Raw genomic sequence first — 26,962 nt, forward strand, 5'->3', positions numbered from 1 at the left:
CCTCTACCTCCAAGTCTTGCTCACCCCTTCTCTCCTCTCAGTCTGTGCCCTCCTGGCCTCCGGTGTTGTCCTGAAGGACAGAACGCCAGAAAATGGACAGAGGACATTTAGCCTGGCGCCAGGGGCAGGAAGGAAGATGGACTCTTGGGTAGTTTATGGTTGAAAACATGCAATCCACTCAATGTGGGAAAATGGAAGAGCTCTGTGGCTGGGTGGCAGTGACAGGGTGAGAATGTACTCATGCCTCTGAACTGTACCCTTCAAAATGGTTTTTTATGTATATTTTACCACAATAAAAACAAGAAATGCAAGAATATAAAGTTCTTTAATACGTGCTATGAGCATTTTTGCCGTTGTTTTGTGGGGAAGAGAAGAAATGAGCTATTGGATAATGGGCAGAAAGCTGGCATGTGGACAAGACTGCCCCAGCCTGCTGAGGGGCAGTCCTAAGTAAGCCTTTGTCCAGGGTTCATCGAGGTAGTCCGTCCCAGCGCCCAACCCTCGAGGGAGTATCTCTGCTCTCCTAGCTCCCCAACGGCCAAGGCCTCTTGTCAGTCAGTGTGCTAGGAATTCAGGAGGCCTTGATTTAATGCAACCTCTGCAGCAGGCCTACTGTGTGTCTGGGAGCAAAACTCTTTCTTTTCTGGGCCTGTTTCCTGGACAATACGTAAGGAAGAACTCATAAGTTTCCCAACCCTCTAACCATCTGCCCACTGCAAGATTCCCTTCGTGTAGCGACTTGTCAAGCTCACCATGCCTGGGCCTAGCAAGAATCTAGTGATCTCCGTGGACTGTCGCAACCGTGGCCCCGAGCTCTCCTGTGACCGGGCTGGGAAAGCCTGCGTCCTTCCAAGGTGCCAGTCATTACCCTCACAGGGAGTCACACTCTAAAGAGCAGAAAGGGCAACCTGCTTGGGCGTGCCCAGCCGCAGTCCAGAGTCCCGCACAACAGGGCGACCTGGGGACACGTTCCTGGGAGGGAAATCTCAGGGGTGGGAGAGAAGGGCGAGGTACGACCCTGAGCCAGCGCAGAGCATCTGCGTGCGGTGGCGTGAATCACAAACGAGCTTGCTCGGGGGTTGCTTAAATAACTGAATGCCAGGAAGGGAGCTCCTGGGAGCGGGGCCAGGACTGAAGCCCGGGAGCAGAACTGGCGTAGCTGGCGGAGGCGGGGCTAGCGCGGAGGCGGGGCTAGCGCGGGGCGGAGCTAACGTAGCGGCGCAGGCGGGGCTAACGTAGCGGCGGAGGCGGGGCCAGGCGCGCAGTGTCGGGGCCCCGACTGGCAGCGTGGCGAGATGGCCGCGGATTCGCGCGCCAAGGCGGCCACTCTGGACCTGAGGCGCCGGCTGCTCAGGTACCGGGTGCGGGCTTGGAAGGCGCGCACAGCGCCCGCCCCGAGTCCCTGACTTCCCCGCCTCTCTCAGCCTCAGTTTATTAGAAGCGGCCGTGGGCCACCCCGCGGCTCCGGGACGTCCCCTGCGCCGGGGTGCGGGCTTTGCCCCTGGCAGCTGCCTGCAAGAGGAGCTGGGCCTAGCCCGGGGTGGGCAGTCGTGTCACCGGCAGGGTTAGAGGAAGTCTGCTCTTAGCCTGTGAGAGGGACCCTCGGTTCCACGTGGAGAGGAGACAGTGGCAGGAGCTAGCCACCCACCCCAGCCAGGGGCAGTAGCCCCCCCCCCCCCCGAGATGGCAAGAAATGCTAAGGGCTAAGATCCAGCTCCCTAACATGGGGCATTTCTTCGAGAAGCTATCCGAAAGCATCTTTCACCAGGACTAGAGGGACTGATGTTATGTGCAAGCAAAATTGAGAGAGCCACCAAGGCTTAAACAGTTTTGTCTCAGCAACTTTCTGCCCTGTCCTCATAGAACGAGGAGGCAAGCTGTTGTCCTTTCCAGAAACTGTGAAGGAGTGAGGAAGGCTGTGATGAGCGTAGCCTCCCACCCCGATCCTTAGACAAGGCCATCATTCCTTGCCTGTCCCCACAGCTCTTCCTGCAGACTCTTTTTTCCTGAAGATCCTGTTAAGATTATCCGAGGCCAAGGGCAGTACCTGTATGATGAGCAAGGGCGAGAGTTCCTGGACTGTATCAATAACGTGGCTCATGGTCAGTATGTGGGGCAGGAGAGGAGGCTGAGGCTGTAAACCTGATTGGCAGCCTGGGTTGAACAGAACTACCATCCGTGGGCAGAGGGTCCCCCAATCTTTGTGAAGGAGCCCGAAAAGGCTAAACCAGGCCGGAGTTAGTGCTTCAGGTGTTAGGGTCCAAGTTCCACTTGGAACTCCCAGCAAGCTGGACATGTGGCCTGCCCAGTCATGACCACCAATGTAGCATGACCTTGGCCCTGTGCAGGGTCATGACAGCAGGCCCTCAGCCTCATTGACTGTTGTGGGGGACTCTAGGAAACTGAATTCGACCAACTGGGGCCACCAGAGCTGACGGAGGGAAGGAAGGCTGTGAGTTAGAAGGCACATTGGAGGCAGATAAAGGACAAGCAACAGAGGCAGGTGCATCTCTGTGAGTTAAAGGCCAGCCTGGTCTACAGAGCAAGTTTTAGGACAATCAGGGCTTCACAGAGAGGGGGGGGGGGGTGTTACTTAATGCTCCGAGCTTTGTTGTTCATTGGCCAATAGACAAAACTCAACCAGCAATGCACCTAGCTTGACTCAGCTGTTTTGGATAATGTGTTAATACTGTGAAATTGCTTTGACTCTGCTTGATAAGCGCTCACTAACACTGCTCTCTGTTCCTACCCCTGACCCTCTGACCATTCTCCTCCAGCTGAAGGTCTCAAGATACCTCTCTAAAAACAGTGGTTTTCTAGATAGTGTTTCTACAGGACCATCTTTCCCTTCTGCTGGAATCTCTCCCGAGAACTTCCATTCCAGGACATCATCCCTGTGCTCCCCCAGTCCACGCTCCTCTTTGCACCTTGTCTTCATTAACTTCATCCCCCCTGGAGGGATCTGCAGATGGAGCCGAGGGGGGATCTGGTGGGGCTGGCTGAGTGGAGTCGCCCATGTGATGGAGGTGACACTCTTGCAGTTGGGCACTGCCACCCCGTCGTGGTCCAAGCCGCACATGAGCAGAACCTGGTGCTCAACACCAACAGCCGATACCTGCACGACAACATCGTGGACTATGCCCAGAGGCTGTCGGAGACCCTGCCGGAGGAGCTCTCTGTGTTTTATTTCCTGAATTCTGGGTAAGTGAACTGAGGCCAACATGCCCCGCTGGAAACAAATCCAAAGAAGAAAGTCAGCTGTGTGGGTGCAGCATAGTAAAAGCTGCCTGGGGCAGTGGAGCCCAGCGCAAGGAGAGGCTTCTGAGCTTCCTGGCTGTAGACTCTGGAGCTTTTCCTGTGGGCTCCAGGTCCTTCCTCTGTAAAGGACACCATCGGCTCCCCTCCAGGCACACTGAGGCTTAGTGAAGTCATGGATTTCTTTAGTTCCTCCTCACGGATTCAGCCCTCAGGTGTGGCTCAGTGAGCTTAAGGGGCATCAGATAGTTCTTCAGAGAAATGTGACATTATGGAAGGGTCCTTTTCTGGAGCAAGAATACAGAGTAATGAGGCCCAGAAGCAGCGAGGGACCTGACTTGACTGTGCCTCTGTGTAGATGTTAAGAGCTCCTGAGGTGGTAGCTAAGGGAGGAGGCTGTCCCCCTGGGGGAAAGATTCTTGTCAATGTTCGTCACCACCTGGCATAGCCTGGGCAAAGGCCCTGTAACAAGAAGGGGCAAGGCATGCTTGGTGACCCAAAAGAGGAAAGAGTGAGTGGTCCCTTAACCAAGTTGGGGAAGATGTGTTTCTCTTAAGACCACTAGAAAGCTATAAGGAATTGGGGTGAGGGTTGCTTTTGTTTTTTCCTAGTGGTGGTAGTGTTTTTGATGTTTGGTTTGTTTGTTTTTCGAGACAGGGTTTCTGTGTTGTTTTGGTGCCTGTCTTGGAACTCACTCTGTAGACAAGGCTGGCCTTGAACTCACAGAGATCCACCTGCCTCTGCCTCCTGAGTGCTGGGATTAAAGGTGTGCGCCATCACCGCCCGGCGATGCTTGTTTTTAATATGTGTCAGTGTTTGATGTTTTTAATATATTTGCCTGCACATATGTCTATACATGGTGTGCGTGTCTGATGCTCGTGGCGTGGTTTCAGAGCTCCTAGAACCGCCGTACAGACAGTTGTGAGCTTACATGTGGGGCTGAAAATAGGTCCTCTACAAGAGCAGCCGATGCTCTTAACAGCTGAGCATCTCTCCAGCCGCCCCGTGAAGGGTTTTAATCAGGAAAGTGATGCTACCATGATGGAGAGATCAAGAGAGGCTAGCACTGGGAGTGGCAGCGATGACAGAATCAGCAAGATGATCACCACAGGTCTAAAGAACATTCCAACAGATAGCATTTGGGTTATAGGAGCAGCCACAGGTGCCATTGCCCCCAACAGTCTCCAGTCTCCTGAAGAATCTAGCAGTAGAACCTACCATCTTCATTTCACAGGTAAGAAGCTGCAGGGACTTGGTAGAGCGTTTACTCAATGTGCACAAGGCTTTTCCATCCCTAGTACCACAGTATTAAAGAGTGGGGCAGGGGAGGAAGTGGGGCGCTGGTTAGGAGCCAGAAGGGCCTAGACTGGGACCCTCTGTAAAGATCAGGGAGATGGGCACAGGGAAGGCAGTTCCTGGTGTCTCCCTCCACCAAGTTCTTCTGTATGGATTCCAGTGACTTTATGCTGCCAAGTCCTGCGACCTCTCTACTCCCTTACCTGTTCCTCGCCAGTGTGACGGCTGTCATTCTCCCTAGAGAGGCTTTTTCCTCTTGCTTCTGGTGGCTGGGGCCACTCCTCTGTTCAGTCGGCAGGTCCCATATCATCCCCCCCCCCCCCCCATGATCTCATCTATCAGCTTGGAATTTTAAATGGCATCCATGAGCTGGGCGTGGTGACGCACACCTTTAATCCTAGCACTCCGGAGGTAGAGGCAGGCAGATAGATCTCTGTGAGGCCAGCCTGGTCTACAAAGTGAGATCCAGGACAGCCAGGGCTGTTACACAGAAACCCTGTCGCAAAAAAAAAAAAAAGGTTATCCATGTGCTGGTGACTTGAAAATCTGTATCACAAACCCAGATGTTAGAGCTGGAGAGATGGCTCAGCAGTTAAGAACAATGGCTGATTTTCCCCGGGACCTGGGTTTTTGTGTGGTTTTTCGTTTTGTGCTTGTTTTTTGTTTTTATTTTGATGTTGTTTTTGTTGTCTTCTTTTTTGGTTGGTTGGTTTTTGTTTTGGGTTTTTTGGGGGGAGGTTATTGCTGTTTGGGGTTTTTTGTTTTGTTTTGTTTTTGTTTTGTTCTGTTTTCCAAGACAGGGTTTCTCTGTATAGTTTTGGTGCCTGGCCTGGATCTCGCTCTGTAGACCAGGCTAGCCTTGAACTCACAGAGATCCGCCTGGCTCTGCCTCCCGAGTACTGAGATTAAAGGCATGCGCCACCACTGTCCAGCTGTTTATTTGGGGGTTTTGTTTTTCTTTTTTGTTTTTCAAGACAGGATTTCTCCATGTAACCGCCCTGGCTGTCCTGGGAACTCACTCTGTAGACCAGGCTGGCCTAGAACTCATAGAGATCTGCCTGCCTCTGCCTACCAAGTGCTGGGAGTAAAGGTGTGTGCCACCTGCATGTGCTTGGAAAAAACCACACATGCAGTCCTCCCTAATCTGCCCCAGGGTCATCTCTTTTAGCTCATCCCCATGGCTCTCACCCAGGCAGCCTGCAGGGCCTCCTCACTCTCACCTCATTCCTTTAGAAACACCCAGAGGCTGCCTCCTAAAATGAGACCAGAGTCACACCCTTTCTTTGCTTCGTAGTCTCTTTGTCTTTGCATGCTGCTGAAGAGACAGCCAGGCTCCTCCTCAGTCCTGAGAACACGGCCCTGCATCTCTCTCCACTTCTCTGTCCCAGCTTCGTTGGCCTGGCTTCCTTCCCTCAGTTGCCTGAATATACCAAACAGAACAGGGCCTGTAGTTCTGTTCCAGAGTCCTAGAATCTTCCTCAGGATTTAGGGCAAGCATTACCTCTTTACAGATGTATCACTGACCCCACTGTATTGATGGCTAAGGTAACCACAACAAAAGGTTACAGACTTGGAGGTTAAGCAACAGAAATGTATTTTCTCAGGGCACACATGGTGGTGCCTTTAATCCCAGCACTTGAGAGGCAGTGGCAGGGGATCTCTGTGAGTTTGAAGCCAGTCTGGCCACACAATGAGCTCCAGAACAGACAGGGCTATGTAGAGAAATCCTATCTCAAAGAGAAAGTAAAAATAATGTACTTTCTCAAAAGTTCTAGAAGCTAAAAGTCTAAGACCTTTATGTCAACAGGGTCCGTGTTCTCTGAGGCCTCGCTCCTTACCTAGCACATGACTGCCCTCCCACTCACCTCACAGGGTCTGTGCAAATGCCCTGGTATCTGTGAATCCACCTCACAGGGTCTGTGCAAACGCCCTGGTATCTGTGAATCCACCTCACAGGGTCTGTGCAAACGCCCTGGTATCTGTGAATCCACCTCACACGGTCTGTGCAAATGCCCTGGTATCTGTGAATCCACCTCACAGGGTCTGTGCAAACGCCCTGGTATCTGTGAATCCACCTCACAGGATCTGTGCAAATGTCCCTGTATCTCTGTGAATCCACACCATTTCTCATATGGACATCAATCAGATTGGGCTGGGGTTGCCCCAAGGCCTCCTTTTAACTAATCTGCTTAAAGGCCTCATCTCCAAATGAAGCTACATGCAATTCATTCTGAGGTACTAGGAGTTAGGGCTTCAATGTAGTAGTTTTAGGAGAACACATTTTACCCCATAATACCCTCTTACCTACATAGAGCCTCATGGGTTTTCTTCAGCACCCTGTGCCCAATATTGACACTTACAGAAATGATCACTCTGCTTTCATTGTTTGGCTTTCAAGATAGATCAGAGCTGGGCAATGATGGCACATGCCTTTAATGTCAGCACTCCGGAGGCAGAGGCAGGCAGATCTCTGAGTTCAAGGCCAGCCTGTTACTCTACAGAGTTACAGAGTGAGTTCCAGGACAGCCAGGGCTATTATACAGAGAAACGCTGCCTCTCAAAAAAACAAAACAGATGCACCATAATGTAAGTTTTAAAAGGGCACCTCCTGTTTTTGCCCTGCTCCTGATACACAGAAGGTACTAGATGTTGCCAAGGGAATGGTGTCCTGAGATGCTGCTCCCAGTGATGGAAGGAGCCTTCTCCATGGGAAGCGCTTGGGTGGTGTTCCAAGTAATGCCCGTATTTTCTGTCACAGGTCAGAAGCTAACGACCTGGCCTTGAGACTGGCTCGCCAGTACACGGGACACCAGGATGTGGTAGTATTGGACCAGTAAGTAAGTACAACCCACGACCCTGCTTCTCAAGAGCCTGGGCTCCACAGGGTTCTGACTTTGGGGCCTTAAGCGGAGAAGAGGCAGATACAGGGCCACTGGAAACCAGGGTGACATGAAAACCAGACCCCAGTGACACTTCCCTGGAGGTCTTCAGTCCACCTTTCTGAGAACAGCAGCTGGGGAATGAAATCATCCCCACAGCATTTGGAGATTCAGTTGAGTGCACTAGAGACCAAAGGCCAATTAGAGACCAGTTAAGATTTAAAATGTATTGTAACCCTGCGCCCCCAATTTACAGAAGAGAAAACTGAACCCAGAGTAGTCAGGTGACTAGAATTGTGGCATGCCAGTAAGTGGCCTTGCAGGAAGTCACTCCAAGCCTGCACTCATCCCCAGCTCAAGTACTTGGTACCTGAGTAGGAAAGATTGCCCTTCCCCTATGCTTTGTCTTCAAAAGTGGTAGATAGTGGTTCATCCAGGAGTAAACACCACCAGGGCCTAAGCCCACATCCTCCTTCTCCCTAGTGCTTACCACGGTCACCTGAGCTCCTTGATCGACATCAGTCCCTACAAGTTCCGGGACCTGGATGGCCAGAAGGAATGGGTCCATGTGGTATGCACGCCTACATCAGCAACAGGTCAGTTTCCACCCCAAAACCTAGATGACATGGCAGTGTCTTTCCCTACAGGCTCCTCTCCCAGACACCTACCGGGGCCCTTATCGAGAAGACCACCCCAATCCAGCAGAGGCCTATGCCAGTGAGGTGAAGCATGTGATCAACACTGCACAGGAGAAAGGCAGGAAGGTAACCACACCCATGGCAAATCCTGTGTGACAGATGCTGAGAGCCCAGACAGTTGGAGAGTAGAATGAGCCCAGGCCTGGTGGTACAGGCATTATTCTAGCTACCTGGACTATCTATCAAGACCAACCTGAGCAACTTAGTAAACTCTATACAAAATAATTTTAATTTTTTAAAATCATTTTAGTATTTTGTGTGTATGGGTGTTTTGCTTACATGTATATCTGTCTACCATATGTATGCAGTGCCCCTGGGGGTTAGAAGAGAATGTTGGATCCCCAGGAACTAGAGTTATAGATGGCTGTGAGTCACCTTGTGGGTGCTGAGGATTGAACTCAGGTCCTCTGGAAGAGCAACCACCACTGAGCTATCTGTCCAACCCTGGAATTTTTTTAAAAGTTAAAAAAAAATAAAAGTGGGAAGCCTGGTGTAGTAGGACCACCTTCAATCCCAGCTCTCAGGAGGCAGAGTCAGATAGATTTATTTGTGTTTGAGGCCGGTATAGTCTATATAGGGAGTTCCAGGCCAATCAGGGCTGGAACTGGTCCTCATCTCAAAGAAAAGGAGGAGGGGGTGCAGTGAGGATGTAGCTCAGTGTCAGAGAGTTTGCCTCGGATATGTGTATGAGACATCCTGGACTCAATCCCAGTACTGAACCAAAGAGCAGAATAAGACCCTGGTCTTGATTTGAGAATCCAGTGTGGAGAGGCCATGAGGCTCTAGTTTTAATATACTGGAGAGTGTGGACTCCGGCACCCAGGCTGGAGCAGTGTAGATCTAAGGAGGCTCCTTTGAGGAGGTTACTATGGAGTTATGTAGTTAAAGGAAGATTTAGCCATTCCAGGGAGGGCAGGAGGCAGGAAAGGAAGAGCTTCCTGAACAGGAACCTACGCACAGATGAGGACCGTGTGACTGGGCAGGTAGAGCAGGTTGTCAGATGGGCCTAGACAAGTAGGCAGGATACCCGAGGCCTAGGCTGTTCTCTGTCTTGAGTTGCATGCTGGATATGTCTCACTAGGGCAGCCTAGAGACAGGGACCATGAGGCTGTCTTCCCAGGGCAGTCAATAGGGATTCTGTGGAGAGGCAGACACGAGTGTATACCCTGGGAAAACAAGGAAGGCCCATGGTGCTAGCAACTGGGCTCTCTAAGACTGAAGGAGTAACCAGCAAACTAAATGTTTAGAAAGGAAAGGTAGGTTGTGATGCCAGAGAGGTTAGCAGAACTATCAGGGGGCTCCAATGCTCCACAAACACTTCAAAAAAACCAATGATATTGGGTGTGATGGCCCATGCCTTTAATCCCAGGATTCTGGCAGAGGTGGGCAGATCTCTGAGTTTGAGGGTCTACAGAGTTCATTCTAGGACTGCCATGGCTACACAGAGAAACCCTGCCTCATGAAACCAATAGCGGGCGAGGTTAAGAGCACTGACTGCTCTTCCAGAGGTCCTGAGTTCAATTCCTAGTACCCACATGGTGGCTCACAACCATCTGTCATGAGATCTGGTGCCCTCTTCTGTCGTGCAGGCATACATGCAGACAGAACACTGTATATATAAAAGAGAGAGAGAGAGAGAGAGAGACCAGTAGCTAGCTAGATATAGGTAGGTGGATGGATGGATGGATGGATGGATGGATGGATGATAGACAGACAGACAGATAGATAAACCATCTTCCCACTCCATCAGTTGTCCCATAAGGCCTCCAAAGCAGCCCTAAGTGGGAACACAGTGGGGAAAAACATGCTTGGGTGAAGGGTTTTAAGGACAGAGATGATGACCTCAGTGTCTGCGCTGAAGCATCCTCCCAAGGGCAATATGAGAGACAGGAAGTAGCTGTCTGCAGTAGCTGGGGACAAGAAGTGGACTCAAATGTGACAGCCATGAGACAATGCAAGACACGTTAAAGGAGGGTACAGGTAAAGATGAAGCCACATTTTTGTTCTAAGGGAGGTGAGCCTGTTGCTGGTCACCACATGGGGACTGGGAAGAAAAAGTTTAGGAGGTGGGAATTTAGTTGACTGGTGCAGTGCAAGAGGATGGAGGCATCCAGGGGGCGAGCCACACCCTCAGATGTGGCATAGCATCCAAAGGAAGGGGCGTCACCTGTATTAGCAAGGCACACTGAACTCCTCTGTCTCACCCGCAGATCGCAGCCTTCTTCGCCGAGTCCCTGCCCAGTGTGGGTGGGCAGATCATTCCCCCTGCTGGCTACTTCTCCAAGGTGGCAGAGTGAGTAGAGGGGCAGGCTCTGCCCAAGGGAGGGCAGACTTAATTTTCTAATTGGGTTTCCCGAGATCTATTCCAAATTCCAACTATAGCCTAGCCTGCCTGCCTGCCTGCCTCAAGTTTCTGAAACAAAACCCTTAAAGAAATAATGGCCCTGAGAAAGCCAGCCATTTGCCCAAATGGAAGATTCAACACCCCAGGACTTTCCAGAGTCTCTCTCACCAGAGCCCTGTCTGCCATCTCTCCTCCACAGGCATATTCATAGAGCTGGAGGGCTCTTTGTCGCAGACGAGATCCAGGTTGGGTTTGGCCGAGTAGGCAAGCACTTTTGGGCCTTCCAGCTGGAGGGGAAAAACTTTGCCCCTGACATTGTCACCATGGGCAAGTGCATCGGCAATGGTCACCCTGTTGCCTGCGTGGCCACTACCCAAGCCGTGTCAAGGGCATTTGAAGCCACTGGTGTCGAATACTTCAACACGGTGAGTAAAGCTGAGGACCAGGGCTCTCTTAGTTGTCACTCACTTAGTCAGTGAAGGCTTTGGGGCTTTCACTGTGCCCAGCACACAGATTTCTACAATGCCATCCTCCAGGGAGCTACACACCAGGTTTTTGTTCATTATGTGTGTGTGTGTCTGTGTGTCTAAGAGAGAGAGAGAGACTGGGACACAGCAATAGAGGCCCTGACTAGTCTAGAACTCACTCTGTAGACCAAGCTGGCCTCAAACTCAAGAGATCCACCTGCTTCTGCCTCTCAAGTACTGATGTCAAAGGTGTGTGCTGCCTCACCTGGCCCACATCAGACTTTTTAATACTGTAAAACATCTTTCAAAATCAATCTAAATGCTGTCACAGGTAAGGTTGTATAAAACACACAGAGTGTAAGAGCCCCTTCCCTTCCAGCAGAAGCTGCCTACCTGTGGCAGATGCTGGAGTCAGACAGCTGAAGAACCTGAGTGAGGAGTGAGTATCTTGATCAGCTTGGAGACAGGAGGTCCACATCATGTTGTGGAGGATGGCTCCCTGTCCTTGGAGCACAGGCCGAAGTTTCTCCCTAACTGAAGCTGATGCACAGCCAGCTTGTTAGCTCTGAGACTGCTGATGCAGGGTGGGAACAGGCTCGGTCCTCAGCCAGAGCCTCCTCCCATCACAGAAACAGAGTCTATGTTCCTGAACATGGCAAAACTATGCAAGGGGTGTGTTGCTTGGCTTTGCTTTTTTTGTCTTTTGTTTCAAAGTGCTGGTGATCAAATCCAGGCCTATTAGTGCTATGCAAATGCTCTGCCACTGAGCTATGCATCTGACTCCCAAGGAAGGGTTTCCTTCAGAGAGAGATGAGGTCTAAAGTACCCTTTGGAAAAATCTCTGGCCATCAGTGTAGAGAAAAAGGTGGAGTCAGGAGACTGGATCTGGCCAGGAGCAGGATTGGACTTGTGGACTCATTATTTCCACAAAAAGCCATTTGAATTTTTAAGGAAGTCAGCATTTGGCAAGATGTCAGATAGGCAATGAGGGTCAGTCTGAGCAAGGGAAATGGCATCTGCCCTGGTGCTTTCAGCAGACTTTACTCTGCCCAAATGACAAACAGCCTCTGCCTTGGGTGGGCTTGATGTCATGGCAAGAAATGCTCCTGGACTTGATTGTGACACTGGAGAGCCTAGCTTAGTGGACCCAGAACATCATGGTCTGCTGTGAGAATAGAAGGGACATCCCAAGCAGGAAGTAGACACAGGGCTGGGGGACAAGTAAGGGAGACAGAGAAGTGAAGAGCAAAGTCTGTAGTTGCGCAGTAGTTAGTCTGCTGCAGAGGGAGGGTTGTTACCTGGAAGGCAGATGACCCAGTGGGGCCTGACCCTGGCCTAAGTGCGTAAGCTAAATTCAGCCCTTATCTCTGGATAGCCCCCCTCTACTTAGCTGGCTACTTGACCATTTTTGTTAAGATTTTTACATTTATTTGTGTATGAGTGCATATGCAGCTACTTGTGTGTGGAGGTCAGAAGACAACTTTCTGAGGTCATGTGCTCTTTCCAGCATGAGTTCTGGCAATCTAATTCAGTCCACCAGGTTTGACCACACGTACCTTAACCCGCTGAGTTATCTATCTCTAAACCCGAGAGAAGCTGCCACCTCAGATAAAAAGGAGGAAGGATCCTGACTCTGACCTGCATCTAGCCTGGTGTTTGTCCCTTCACTGGTGATTCTAAAACCATGTTGTTTATTCTAGTAGCTCTTTGTTTGTTTGTTTGTTTTTTCCACAAGGTTTCTCTGTGTGGTTTTGGTGCCTGTCCTGGACTAGCTCTGTAGCCCAGGCTGGCCTCGAACTCAGAGAGATCTACCTGGCTCTGCCTCCCGAGTGCTGGGATTAAAGGCATATGCATGCTTTTACTTGAACTCTCTCATAATGCACATTAATACTAAGGATTTTGTATTTTTCATCTGACATTATATTACCAAGAACCATCTATATTATCACTCACTTGTTTTCCCTGCTTTATAACATTCACACTTGACTCATCCATGTCTGCTGATGTGCTCTGAGACTGTTCCGTTTCTTGTGAACAGTACAACTATGAAAATTCTTAACAGTCTGTTCTCCATATGCAGAAAGATCAGTTACAAATTAACCCAGACATGGAACTGCTGGGCCAGAGGGTGTGTCCATACTCAATTTTAAAAGATAATGAAATGTTTTCCAAAGTACTTCACAGGTCACAATAGCTAACCAGTAGTGTATTGGTGGGGTTTGTTGTTTTGTGAGAAGGTCTTACTGTGAACAGCCCTAGCTGGCCTGGTACTGAATACATAATCCATGGGACTTGAAACTGATGGCAATCCTCCTGTCCCAGCTGAGTGCCAGGATTACAGTTCACTTCCATGTTCTACTTCTCATCAACGCTTAAAATTTTACCAGTCTAGGGAGAAATAAAAGGCTGATCCATGTGGTTTTGATATGCTGTTCCCCAAATTCAGGTTTTGTGAAGCATCTCCATGTCTTTTAGAGTTTTAGTAGATTTTTATGTACCTTGTTGTGTGCACACAAGGGGACACCTTGCAGGAATCAGTTCTCTCCTTCCACCAATGTGAGTTACAGAGATCAGACTCTCAGCTTCATGCTTGTAGACAAGACCCTTTACCTGCTGAGCCTCTTCCACAGTCCTCTTTCTGCTTACTGTCCATGTGTTCCTTCTTCTGTGAAATGCTAGGTTGTGGGGTTGGGGATTTAGCTCAGTGGTAGAGCGCTTACCTAGCAAGCACAAGGCCCTGAGTTTGATCCTCAGCTCCAGGGAGGAAAAAAAAGAAATGCTAGGTTGTGTCTTTTCTACTTTTTGTTTGTTTGTTTGTTTTTCGAGACAAGGTTTCTCTGTAGCTTTGGAGGCTGTCCTGGAACTCACAAGAGATCCACCTGGCTCTGCCTCCCGAGTGCTGGAATTAAAGGCGTGCGCCACCACCGCCCGGCCTTTTCCACTCTTTAGTTGGTAGTGCTTGTGGAAATTCCTATGTATATGCATGTGTCTGTGTTTGTGTGAAATACCCATGCAAGCACACATATCTAGGTTGAGCTTAGTGTCCTGCCAATAGTGTATTCTGTGAATATATTCATCCAGTGGCAGCAGTCTTCACTTTATATATTTATAAGAAACCATCAATCATCTCTGTTTTGGTTTTGAGATGGATCTCACTCTGTAGACCAGGCTAGCTTCAAACTCATTCAGATCCTCCTGCTTCAGCCTCCCAAATTCTGAGATTAAGCATGCACCTCTGTGCTGCTTGGTACCTGGATTCTAGGGATCAAGCTCAGGTCATTAGACTTGCACATCTGGCTCTTACCTACTGAGCTCCCTGATCATCTCACTGGCCCGAAAATTTTTACCATTTTATATGAAACTAGGCAAAGCAGAGGCAAATGGACTGCTGAATTTGAGGCCAGCCTGGTCTACATAATAATGAGTTATAGGTCAGCTAGGTCTACACTTCCTAGTGAAGCTCTACCTCAAAAAATAAAAGTGCCGGGAGGTGGTGGCTCACACCTTTAATCCCAGCACTCGGGAGGCAGAGCCAGGTGGATCTCTGAGTTCGAGGCCAGCCTGGTCTACAGAGCGAGATCCAGAAAAAGGCGCAAAGCTACACAGAGAAACCCTGTCTCGAAAAAAACCAAAAAATAAAATATAATAAAAGTAAACAATACATTTTAGATGATCCAGTTTGTCTAGTTTTGAGCTGAGGATCGAACCCAGGGCCTTGCGCTTGCTAGGCAAGCGCTCTACCACTGAGCTAAATCCCCAACTCCGTCTAGTTTTTGTTTGTTTGTTTTTGTTTTTTTATGGTTGTTGCTTATACTTAGGAAAGACTGAACCTCAAAAAAAAAATCCTATGTAAAAATTGCTGACTTAATATCCTGCCTGGGCATGCTGGGCAGTGGTAGCACAGGCCTTTAAACTCTGCACTCAGGAGGCAGAGACCAGCCTGGTCTACAGAGAGTTCCAGGACAGCCAGGACTGTTTCACAGAGAAACGCTGACTCAAAAAACCAATATAATAATAATAATAATAATAATAATAATAATAATCATCATCATCCTGGGTGAGAGGGACTTGTAAAACAGTTGAATACATATAGGGCATTAAGCATCTTGCCCAGTATATAAGAACTTTTATATTTATCTGTTTACAGTGACGTTTGTGGGCTGGAAGTGTAGCTCAGTGGTAGAGCATATGTTTAGCAGATACAAGGCCCTTGGTTTGATCCCAGCACCACAAAAGATCAGGGTTGTGCTCGAGCCCAAATACTTTGCACCCTTAGGTTGTGTCTTGTTCTCCTCAGACACAATTTAAAAAAAAAAAACAAAACCATAAGGACCTGACAAGATAGTTCAGTCCATAATATAGTTTGCCCTGCAAACATGAGGCCCAAGTCCAATCTCCAGAACCCATATAAAAGACTAGGCTTAGTGGCACAGGCCTGTAACATCAGGGCTAGGAGGCAGAGAGACTGGATTCCTGGGCTTGCTGGACAGCCAGGAGAGTCTAATTGGTCTGTTCCAGAGCCTAATGAGAGATTCTCAAAAGAACATCCACCACATCCAGGATTAGATTGACCTCTGCACCCACATGGACATGCACCTGCACACACATTTTTAAAAATGATCCCACAATACAGCCCTGGTTGGCCAGGAATATGTAGACCAGGCTGGCCATCAGGAGATCCATCTGCTTTTGCTTCTTGAATGTTACTGACATATAGGTGTTTGCCACCAGTCCTTTTTCTCCCCACCATGACAGGGATTCTATATATCCCTGGCTGTCCTGGAACTCACTCTGTGGACCAGGCTAGCCTCTGCCTAAGTGCTGGGGTTAAAGGCATGAGGCACTACCACCCAGCAAGTCCTACTTAATACCATCATGAGTATGATTTCAGCATATAACTTGAAAGACAAATATCCATTCTAAGCTATCAGACTCTTGTAGCTTTTTCAAATATTTTTGTACCTCTGTCTTGTAAAGTCTTTTTTTTTTTTTAAGTTGGCTTGTTTCCACAGGTTTGAGGCTCTGGTTTTTTATTTTTGGCACTAGAAGTGGGTATCACACTGTTGATGAAGCTATCCTCAAACTCCTGGGCTCAAACAGTCATACCTCAGCCTGCAGGTGGGATGAGTGACTTTTGTGGTTTGTTACTTTGCATATACATGCTGTATATGTTGAGGGGTGTTGCATGTGTTCCCCAGAACACATACAAGTCAGAGGACCACACTGTGGAGTTGGTCCTCTCTCACCTTTCCCCAGGTTCTGGGTCATCAATCTCTGCAGGAACTTTACCTTATAATCCACATTGTTTTTTACTGTGTGGTATGTATGCACATGTAAATGCCAGAAGTGGGTGCTGATAGTCTTCTAAGGCTTTCTCTTACATGGAAAGTTTCCCTCCAGTCAACCACCTGCCTCCACCCTCTCACCTCCACTGCTAGGATTAGACACATGCAATTCTGCCCAGCCTTTTAGATCAATACTGGGAGATTCATGTCATGTTTACGGTGGCAAGTGGTCCTACCTACTATTCATCTCCCCAATTACAACAGATTTTATTTTTTGGAGAAAGGTCTCATTGAGCCCAAGCTGGCCTTTAACTCTGTATGTAGTTGAAGGGGACCTGATTCTCCTTCCTCTAACTTCACTGATTACAGACATACAGCACCACCCCTCATTTTTCAGTGCTCAAGAGTGAAACCAAGGCTTCCAGTTTGCCAGGAACTCGTTTTCAAGATGGAGTTTCTCTGTGTAACCTTGGCTATGCTGGAACTAGCAGTGTAGACCAGGCTGACCTCAAATTCAAGAGATCCATCCACCTGCCTCTGCCTCTCAAGTGCTGGGAATTAAAGGTGTGCACCACCACTGCCCAGTTTAGGCAGGAACTCTTAACTGAGCCAATCCTCATTTCTGTTTGTTTGGCTTTTCAAAAGATTTGTGTGTCTTTGTGTACCATGTGCATGCACGGTGCCCACAGAGGACAGGGGAGGGGCTGGACCAGTTCCCTCTTGCTTACTTTATACCTAACCTGGGTTGAAGGCCCCCAGGAGAGACCAGTTTATGAAGAGGACAGCCCCAAGTGTAAAGGTTTTGGGCCTATAGCCTTCCCAATTGTCTTTTTGTGGCAATTCCATGGTATCGTGGTCCAGTGTGGCAGAGCATCTGATATTGCTGTCCCTTGGTTCAGTTTGGAGGCAACCCAGTGTCCTGTGCTGTGGGGCTGGCAGTCCTGGATGTCTTGGAAACAGAACAGCTCCAGGCTCATGCCAGTAATGTGGGCAGTTTCCTAATGGAGCACCTCAGCCAGCAGAAAGCCAAGCATCCTATTATTGGGGATGTCAGGTAAGGTTCTGGGTGCAACAGGCATGACTAACCAAATACCTGCTAAGAGTTCAGCATTGTTCTATTTCCCTACCTTGGGATAAAAATGCCTACATCCACTCTCTAGAAGGAACTGGGATTCTGAAGATCCCCAGCCTTTCTCCAGCCCACATCAGGATCACTCTCCAGGGTGAAGGGGGCAGCTAAGGCCAGGGCAGAGTGAGGTAAGGACCACAGCTGTAAAAATGTCACCTCCTTCAGGGGCACTGGGCTCTTTATCGGTGTGGATCTGATCAAAGATGAGACCCTGAGGACACCAGCAACTGAAGAGGCAGAATACTTGGTCTCCAGGTATTTCTTCCTAAATTGCCTTCCCCAAACAGGAAACACTATGGGTCATTTAGCCTCAAGCAATTAGCCTCTCCAGCCGTCTGATACCCACCCCTTCTACCAGACCTACTCCAACCATGAAAAAACCCTGGGTTTGAATGTGCCTTTATTCACATTGTAAAATGTGTTCATCTACCTACACAGTAGTAACTAGCTTCAGCCATCATATCCACTCCAGTGGGGATTGGGGATTGTAAATTCAGGTGGTAAAGTATATACCAGGGCCCAAGTTAGTGTTCTTAATTGTAGTCACCCTAAGCAGAGCTGGGTTTTGCCCTGGGTCTGACACCACTTTTTTCTTTCTGGGACAAAGACTGGGAAATCAAAAAGAATGTAATCATTCTGCACCCCTCAAGCCACCAGCACCTGGATTAGGTAGAGGTAATGAGCAGGGTAGGCATGGTGACATGGTAGCTGGATTATAATCAGAGCCTTTAAGACCTGGTCCACAAGGTGAATTCAAGAATAGCTTGAGCAACTTAGTAAAACCTTGTGGAACTGAAAGGTGGCACACACCTTTAATCCTGCACTCAGGAATAGGCTTACTCTGAGCTGGAGGCCAGCCTGGTCTTACAAGTTCCATAACAACCAGAGCTACATAAGACAGTAGCAGTCTCAGCACAACGGACAGTGTACCTTGGGCAGGGACCAATTAATTGATCACACTTTTATCTTCAAGTACAGTTAAAGGACAAAGAATAAAGGCTGTAAAGTGTCTTTTTTTTCCTTACAGGCTGAAGGAGAACTACATTTTACTGAGCACTGATGGCCCTGGGAGGAATGTCCTGAAGTTCAAGCCTCCAATGTGCTTCAGCCTGGGCAATGCACAACATGTAGTAGCAAAACTGGATGACATTCTAACCGGTACACTTGATAGAACCCCTATCTAGACAGCATGTATCAGGCCCTGGGTTTGATCCTCAACACCAAAAATATATAAAACCAGTAGCTAGAGCCTCCCTGCATGCACCAGGGAGCATAACAAGACATGCCAAAGTACCTATGTCAGAAAGCACAAAAGCATGGCTTTTGTAACCATTACCTGCATGCACTAAAAGGCATAGTGGAACATAGTGCTGGGCAGGGTGGCAACCACCTGTGATCTCAGCATTAGGCAGGTGAACAGGGGAAGACGATATTCAAGATAATCCTGGACTGCCTGCTATTTAAAAAAGAGGGAAGGTCCTCACACTAGACTGGGGCAGTAGTGGGTGGTGCCTACCTTTAATCCCTGCCCAGTCTAGAGTTCCAGGAAAAATCCATGCTTGTGCATGCCCTAAATACTGACTAGAAAAATTCATTTTATCTTCAAGCTAGGAGCACCCTGAATTGCTGAGGGAGTAAAATGAATGGCTGACTGCAATGAACTGCTCCTCATAACCTCTAAATCACTCAAGGTCAAGCAAGAGCTGTCCAAGGTCTCCCTCTATTTTAGGAAACCACCAAACTGGAAATGACTATATACCAGTGTGGTAGTTGTTATACAAAGCTCAGATCTCAGCAGACAAGAAACCAGCACTTAAGTGTTAACAAGTTAAGACCAATTCCTAGTCGCTGTTTCAAACTGGCACGGCTCTTAAGAGTTCTTTGTGTTTAGAATATCATTGATTAGACTTAAAAGAACTGCTCTGAGCCAGGCGGTGGTGGCACACGCCTATAATCCTTGCACTCAGGAGGCAGAGGCAGGTAGATCTGAGTTTGAGGCCAGCCTGGTCTACAAAGCTAACTCCAGGACAGCCTCCACAGCTACAGAGAAAGCCTGTCTCAAACAAACAAACAAACAAACAAACAAAAAAAAAAAACTGCTCTGGGCTCATGCATGGGACCATCTGCATTAGGGAAGTGGTGGGACACACAAGCCTGGACAGACAGTGGACCCAATCTTTATCACCCCAAGCATCCTAGAAACTGAAGGTAGAAGAGAATGGGGAATCATGTAGGGTAGGTCGGTGGTCATCTGTGGGTTTTTTTTCTAGACATGGAAGAAAAAGTAAGAAGTTGCAAAACATTGAGGATCCAGCCAAACTCGGTCAAGCACCCTCCAGGTAAGCGGGACTTGTTTATTCCCACCTCCACCAGGTAAGTCGGTCCCGAATGCTACAACTTGCACTTGCTGAATAATGATAGAAACTAAGGATTTGGAGCATATGTGATAAAACATTCTCTAGATATGGAGGCTACAGGAAACAAAATGGTGACTGAAAAGTTCAGGTAGGAAAATAGCTGAAGGACAACAGCTACAGGAGACCCTAGTCCCAGGAGTATCTGGCACCTCCAACACTGGGCAAGGCCTCACAGAGCATCCCACACTCACCCAGGCGTGGGGGTTTTTTAATTTTTATTTCAAAAGCTTGGATAGCTTCAATATCCAGGTCGTGGCAAAATCAGGACACGTGTAAAATACCTTACAATACATTAGATTCCCAAAAGGTACCAAAAAGTACAGTAAAATTAACACTTCCATTACTGGAAATGTATGACACAAATAATATAAAATTAAAAGGTGAAAAAGGTGACACTGGTTTCCTAAGATACAGTTTACTCTTTACAACCAGGGTCCACAGGTCCAGGCTGCAGAGCGGCAGCAGGAAGCAGACCCTCCAATCTAGTACAAGGTAACCTGGTAATAATAAAATCAGCCCCCTAAAGCCGCTCTGGCCTCTGAGACGCCACACGCTGCCTACAACTAGAGCTCTGGAATAGTAAACAGGAGAGTGATTTCCGGGGGAAATTTTAAATAAGATGCACATGGGACAGGCCATAAAAGTTTGCCAAGTTAAATTTGGTACATAATTGTGTTCACTCCGCGTCCAAACAAAGCGTGTGCGGTCGTCAGTCGGCCGCTCCTGCTGCCTCTCAGTATGGCTTGTAGTTATTCTGATGGCCACCGCGTCGCTGGCTCTTCCCGTAATTTGTACTACCCTGACCTAGAAATAAGAACAATGTTGTGGCTACTAAACTGTACATTTACCCAGTGCCAGGCGCTTACCACATCCTCACAATGTAACCTCTGCACAGCAACACCAACTTCTCACACTTTACTGAGAAGGAACTAGAGTAGAGCTCCATGTGTAGCTCCAGTGCCTGAACCAGGCCTGTCTGACTCCAAAGCCCCTGCTGCAGTGGCCCCTGCACTATCTGACCTGCCTCCCCTAGGAGGAAGTAGATGGGGCCTCCCTCTCCTACTTACTGTAGTCGTAGCCGGGGCCGTAGCCGTAATAGCCATAGGGCGAGTAGTCGTAGCCGCCATAGCCGGGCCCGTAGCCCTGCTGGTAGCCGTAGCCCTGGTTCCAGTAGTTGCCGTAGCCCTGATTCCAACTCTGACTCTGACCTGTGGGGGGGAGCAGGGCACAGGGGCCCATGGACCATTTAGCACACGCAGGAGCTAGGATGGAGGAAATCCTGCCCTTTGGGTGGCGGGGTTACTATGGCAACTCAAGTTGAAGCCAAGAGGCTACTGTTCTGGTATAGAGGGCCCTAGGCCCAAGCCTTGCAGTCCAGGAGGCCAGTAACTTCACTTGGGAGTATATAGGAAGCTTACTCACACTCAAAATCACCCTCTGATCACCTCCACCCTCCCTTGGCAGCTTTGCCTTAAAAAAGATGCAGTTCAGGCTTTGGAGTTAGAGGGGCCTGGGATGGAAGGAGCTAAGCGCCTGGCACAGCTTTGCCTTTCTGCCCACAGGTATGTGTGTACCAAGACTCAGGACAGCCACAAAGCTAAGCACAATCCATTGTGCCCCCCTCATTCTCCCAGTGCAATGTAAATGCCCCCTTGGCCTGGGGCCCCAAGCTGCACAATGAGAAAGAGAAGGCTCTTTCATTCCATGGAGCCATGAGCCATAGCAGCACAAGCACACAGCCTCCACCCAGGAAAACCACTCCTATCCCTGAGCTCTACCCACTTCACACCCAGCCCTCCCACCCCTACTACACAGAACACCAAGAGGCAATCCCAAGACAGGCAAAGAAAGCTCCTTGCAGGCAGGGAAAGTCTTCATCCAGCTTCCACTTACCTCCACCTCCACCACTGCCTCGGTTCCCTCGATTGCGGTTTCCTCGGCCCCCAGAGCCATACTGCTGTTGCTGATACACCTCTTTGGGCTGGGCAACCTTGATTTCACACTAAAAGCCAAGAGGACACTGGGTCAAGTCCTGTGGGACAGCTCAGGGTCAGGATGCTGCAAAGACCTCTATCTGCTCCAGCCACAGCAAACCAAAAGTTTAGGGATGCAAACAGGTTAACTGGAGAAACTAGCCATATGGGCAAGGTCAAAATTCCTATAGGCCACAAGTACTAAGCTTTTTAACTCTTCTCTTTTTACAGAAGATATTCATCCTACTCAAATACCCTAACAGGACGGCAAACTGACCTCCAGGCTTTGTTGGAAGCCATTGCCTGCCACCCTACTCTAAGCATTGGTCCATTGAGATCAGCTTCACATCTAAACCGGAACAGGACCCAATCAGACTCACTTTTATGCCTGAAAACTTTGAAGGGGATATAAATGCTTCTATTTAATAGTGTATGCTTCTAAAGACAGTCCTGACACATTCCCATTTAAAAAAAAAAAAAAAAAAAGCCAAGAGGGTGGTGGCACACGCCTTTAATCCCAGGATTAAAGACAGACCCAGGCCCATCTCTGTGAGTTTGAGGCCAGCCTGGTCTACAGAGCGAGATCCAGGACAGGCACCAAAACCACACAGAGAAACCCTGTCTGGAAAAAACCCTAAAAATAAAATCAAGGTAGGCATGGCACATGCCTTTAATCCCAGCTCTCTTAGAGGCAGAAGCAGGCAGAAGTCTTTCAAGTTGAGACTAGCAGGTTCTTATAGAGGTCAGGAAAACAGTGAGATTCTGTCTCCAAAGGGGGCAGGAAGATGCATATTATTATCCTAGCACTGTATGTCTTATACTTTATCTTACTGGATTAAAGACACTGAGTAAATTGGGCAGTGGGAGGCCTGTGAGTTGGAGGCCAGCCTAGTCTAAAGTTGAGTTCCAGGACAGCGTGGACTATACAAAGAAACCCCATCTCAAGCAGGGCTGGGGGAGGCAGGACACTGAGTAATGTGAGTATTTATTTGTAAGGCCCACCAACAGCAGTTTTCACTCCCACAGAGACCTCAAAAGCTCTTCCTACTACTTCACATTAGGGCACACCAAAAAAAAGTCATTGTCCTTGGAATAACTAAGAAGGCCCCACCCAACTGTCTGCTTTAATCCCCAGCCCAAGCTTTTAAAACTTCCCATGAAAGGGAAAGAACTTTCCTGGAGCCTCACCCACCTTATCTGGCTGCTACTCCCTTCTCCAATAAGCTCAACTCAGAGCCACACCCTCTCTCCTCCTAACCAACTTGAAAATCTATTACTCCACTAAACCATGACTCCACACTTACAGTCAGTTTCCAGGATCCCAGGGAGCTTTTTAGGTTTTTGCCTACAGTAGGGTTGACTAAATGGGACACCCAAATGGGAGAAGCTCTGGAGCAGGAAAAATATCACTAGAGATGGAAATTTTTGAGCTCTAGAATCTTCCTTCTGAGAGATCACTGCAAGTCTCATAATCCCTGGACTGTACACTAACTATCATCCCTACCACTAACGCAAGCACCAAAAGAATCTAGTCAGCAGCTCTGTTCACACAAGCCTGGCTTCCCCTTTGCCTCCTTACACCCATTTTGGTTTTTATTAATGCAGCTTGTGCATACAGTGTATGGTGTCTACAGAGGCCACCAGAGAGCAGAGTCCTTGAATTGTGGTTACAGGCTTATAGATGGTTATAAGCCACCAGGGGTGCTAGGAATGGAACAGGGTCTTACTGAAGAGCCAGTGGTCTTAGCCACTGAACCAGCTGTTTCCAGCCCAGCTTCTCTTTAAAGAACTAGACTAGGGGCTGGAGAGATGGTTCAGAGGTTAAGAGCACTGACTGCTCTTCCAGAGGTCCTGAGTTCAATTCCCAGCAATCACATGATGGCTCACAACCATCTGTAATGAGATCTGGTGCCCTCTTCTGGCCTGCAGTCATATATGCTGTATACAAAATAAATAAATAAATCTTAAAAAAAAAAAAAAGTTGGGGATTTAGCTCAGTGGTAGAGCGTGCAAGGCCCTGGGTTCGATCCTCAGCTCAAAAAATAAAATTAAAGGTATGTGTCACCACTGCCCAGCTACTGAAGAATTTAGCCAGGCGGTGGTGGCACACGCCTTTAATCCCAGCACCAGGCAAATCTCTGAGTTTGAGGCCAACCTGGTCTACAAAGCAAGTTCCAGGAAAGGCGCAAAGCTACACAGAGAAACCCTGTCTCAAAAAAAAAAAAAAAAAAATACTAGACCATCTGGTTTTAACCAGCATTGTGTATGGTAGAAAAACACTAAGGTCTTACTATAGGAAGGAACCCAATCTAATCTATACCTCCAAGAGTCAAAGGCAAGTAAGGCAGAGTTCTGAGACCTTACCTTGCTTCCACTGACAGTATGAAACTTTTTCTCCAGAACTTTCTTCACAGGGTCTTCCTCTTTAAATGTAATAAAAACAAAACCCCGTCTTTTGTTCAACTTGGGATCTATTGGAAGCTCAATGGCTTCAATCTGTGAAAACATAATAAGCAAAGCTCAGGTTTAAACCTCTAGTACCCCAGAACATACAAACCTGCTAAGAAAAGACCACTGAAAGGTAAGAAACCCTACTAATACTCCAGCCAGGCAAGGCCAACAAGGACCAGAAAGAATAAAGCCATACTCACCTCCCCAAATTGGCCAAAGTATTCTCTGATCTTTTCCTCTGTGGCTTCAGGGTTCAGACCTCCCACAAATATTTTCTTCACAGGATCCTTCTTCATAGCCATAGCCTTTTTAGGGTCAATAACACGACCATCCAGCCTGTGTTCCTTCTGGTCTAAGACCTGTGTAAAACAGAATTATATCAGGTTCTAACCAACACAATTATACAAACTGGGCTTAATTCTCTTAATTGGCTTCCTAATCCAATGTTCTGCAAACTTCCCATACAGATGAACTCCTATAAACCAACCCCCACCAGCCTTTGTCCCTGCTCTACTCTCTTCCTAACCAGAAGTCCCAACTTTAGACCCACCTCCTTCCATTAAACAGCAGTGACAAACACGGGGTAATCTAGTGCTGAAATCCTCTCTACTCTGCATAAATGCATGCACTTTCGCTTTTCCTGAGATTCAGGATTTGAGATCCCCATTAAAACTGTATAAAATGTCTGTCAGTGGTGCCTTTAATCCCAGCACTTAGGAGGCAGAGGCAGGCAGAGCCTGGGCTAGATTGAGTTCTAGGAAAGGCGCAAAGCTACACAGAGAAACCTTGTCTCAAAGAAGAAAAAAAAAACTGTATATAAAAAACAACTTCCTTCCTTCCTTGCTTTCCTTTTCTTCCTTATTTTTGAAGAAAAAAAAGGAAAAAAAGAAAAAAAACACCTATCCACACAGCAATCTTGGACTTGCAATCCCCATAGTAAAAACATTATCACCAAGCCCATGAATAAGGATATAAAAAAGGCAATAAGGGAGGGCTGAAGGCGGGACTCTAGTTCCTGCCCATCTCACTGGTGCAGGGTACTCAATAAGCTTCTAAAATAGTATGAACTGTAATCCTCCAGAATCACTCACTCACATATAACCCACTTAATCTGTACTATCATCCAAAACAGGAATTTAAGCTCTCTGTCTCATCAAACACTGCAGTGCACAGGAGTTCCTTAGGGCTCAGAAACCTAATAGACTGCTGCTAAACACCCAGCTTACCTTCTCCACACTGGAAGAATCTTTGAACAGGATAAACCCAAACCCTCTTGATCGTCCAGTGTTGGGATCCATTTTAATTGTGCAGTCAACGACCTCTCCAAACTTAGTAAAATAATCCTTTAAGTCTTTTTTGCTGGTATCCCAGCTCAAACCACCAACGAACATTTTTCTGAAAGAAAGACAATGATCACAAACCTTAGGAGCGGGCTGTGATTTTTACAGACGCCTGACTCGAATACAATTTCCTGGCAAGGGCTTGCAAAGAGATCGCCCCTTGGGCCAGTCTGCGATGGCGCCCCTTTCAAATTACCCCCTCCTGTGTTACTCTGCAATCCCGACTCAACTGGAATTCACAGCAGCTGCACGAGATTGTATAGCCACACATTGTGTGTGGGGGGGAAATACGGCCAACCTGGTCACAAACGTCACCCACGACCCATCACAATCTTAAATTAGCGTGTCCTGCCCTCCTGAGTCTAAGCGAGCTCCTTTTCCGTTCTTCCCCCGCCTCCCAAGAACCGGCCCCAAGGAGCTCTTGCGTTTCCTGGGGCCGAGAGAACCCCAGAGTTCAGGCCGTGACTCCGCCTCTCGACCCGAGGCAGGCTAGGCCGGGCCCGCCGCGCGCCAACTCCGCCCACGCAGCCCCGACGCAGCGCTCGCAGCCCGAGTCGAGGTCGACCGCTTTTCCTCTTCCGGGGCCTCCCGCCTCGAGGCCCGCTGCAGCCTAAGCACCGCGCGAGCAGGCCAGGGCGGCCGCAAAGTCGACCCCGCAAACTCCTGCAAACTCTAGTGCGCGTAACCGCGCCTGGGCCCGCCGGGGAGCGCGCCGGGCACCGCTCGGCGGGCCACCCGCCCCTCCCCCCGCCCGCCGCGTGGCGCCAACAAAAGGCTGCCCCGGAACAAAGGCGGCGGCCCGGCGGCCCGCGGCCGCACCTACCCCGCGTCCTCCTCGTTCTTGCTGGCGTTGATCTGATCACCCTCGGCGCCGTTCTGGTTCCCGCTCGGGGTGGCCGTGGTCCCGCCCCCAGACGCGGCCGGGGCTGCGGGGGCCGCTGCCCCAGCGCCGGGCTCGATCGGGGCCTCGCCTTCGGGGGCGGCCTCGTGTCCGTTCTCGGTGGCGCCCGTCGTCTCCATGGGCTGCTCCTCAGCCGCGTCCGACATGGTCGGCCAGGCCGCAGCGGCTCCTGCAACGAGCGGCGACGGCACGTCAAGGCCCCGCGGCACTCCCCGAGCTCCCGCCCACCGCCCGCGGCCCGGCCGCTTACCTCGCCGCCGATGACGCCGCGAGGCCCTACTCGCCGCGGAAGGCGCCGCGGGCTTGGCCGCGCTCACGCTCGCACCCCCGGGGACTCGTCCGCGTCCGCCGACGGTGTCGCTCCGCTCGGCCGCCGCCGTACACAGACCGCAGCTCAGACCTCAGCTCCCTCCCGCGCGGTGCCACCGCCTGACAATGCCAACTCGTGGAGCTCTTTATAATGCCGGAGCCGGGGACCACCTCGTAACAAGAAATATTCCCATTGGCTGACGCCAACCGCCACTCAC

General features: G+C 49.1%; 3 protein-coding genes across 4 annotated transcripts in view; 2 read left to right on the top strand and 1 right to left on the bottom strand.

Moving 5' to 3' along the window:
* Positions 1–2,021, top strand: part of Col23a1 (collagen type XXIII alpha 1 chain) — a 298,678-nt gene extending 296,657 nt beyond the window's left edge. Inside the window, exon 28 of the mRNA XM_036197798.1 lies at positions 1,984–2,021. Within this exon, the coding sequence (XP_036053691.1) occupies positions 1,984–2,010 (27 nt within the window). The 3' untranslated portion in view covers positions 2,011–2,021. The remainder of the gene's footprint in view (positions 1–1,983) is intronic.
* Positions 1,253–22,201, top strand: Phykpl (5-phosphohydroxy-L-lysine phospho-lyase). The gene is made up of 13 exons (XM_036197799.1): positions 1,253–1,354; positions 1,984–2,102; positions 3,042–3,201; positions 7,310–7,384; positions 7,914–8,001; positions 8,078–8,194; positions 10,339–10,421; positions 10,672–10,897; positions 17,124–17,278; positions 17,519–17,608; positions 18,381–18,511; positions 19,624–19,692; positions 21,975–22,201. Exons 1-13 carry the CDS (start codon positions 1,296–1,298, stop codon positions 22,001–22,003), a joined length of 1,401 nt encoding a protein of 466 aa, XP_036053692.1. The 5' UTR covers positions 1,253–1,295; the 3' UTR covers positions 22,004–22,201.
* Hnrnpab (heterogeneous nuclear ribonucleoprotein A/B) lies at positions 19,943–26,906 on the bottom strand. Of its 2 annotated transcripts, XM_036197800.1 has the most exons (8): positions 26,686–26,906; positions 26,358–26,604; positions 25,421–25,589; positions 24,395–24,553; positions 24,108–24,239; positions 21,664–21,772; positions 20,838–20,978; positions 19,943–20,574 (listed from the first exon to the last, which is right to left on the bottom strand). In XM_036197800.1, exons 2-8 carry the CDS (start codon positions 26,579–26,581, stop codon positions 20,504–20,506), a joined length of 1,005 nt encoding a protein of 334 aa, XP_036053693.1. In that variant the 5' UTR covers positions 26,582–26,604; positions 26,686–26,906; the 3' UTR covers positions 19,943–20,503. The 2 variants fall into 2 exon arrangements, with proteins under 2 accessions (XP_036053693.1, XP_036053695.1); XM_036197802.1 differs by lacking the exon at positions 20,838–20,978 and having other exon boundaries at positions 26,686–26,904.
* Between the last annotated feature and the right edge of the window lie 56 nt (positions 26,907–26,962).

This window comes from Onychomys torridus, chromosome 8 (assembly GCF_903995425.1).
Source record: "Onychomys torridus chromosome 8, mOncTor1.1, whole genome shotgun sequence".
Taxonomy (NCBI): domain Eukaryota; kingdom Metazoa; phylum Chordata; class Mammalia; order Rodentia; family Cricetidae; genus Onychomys; species Onychomys torridus.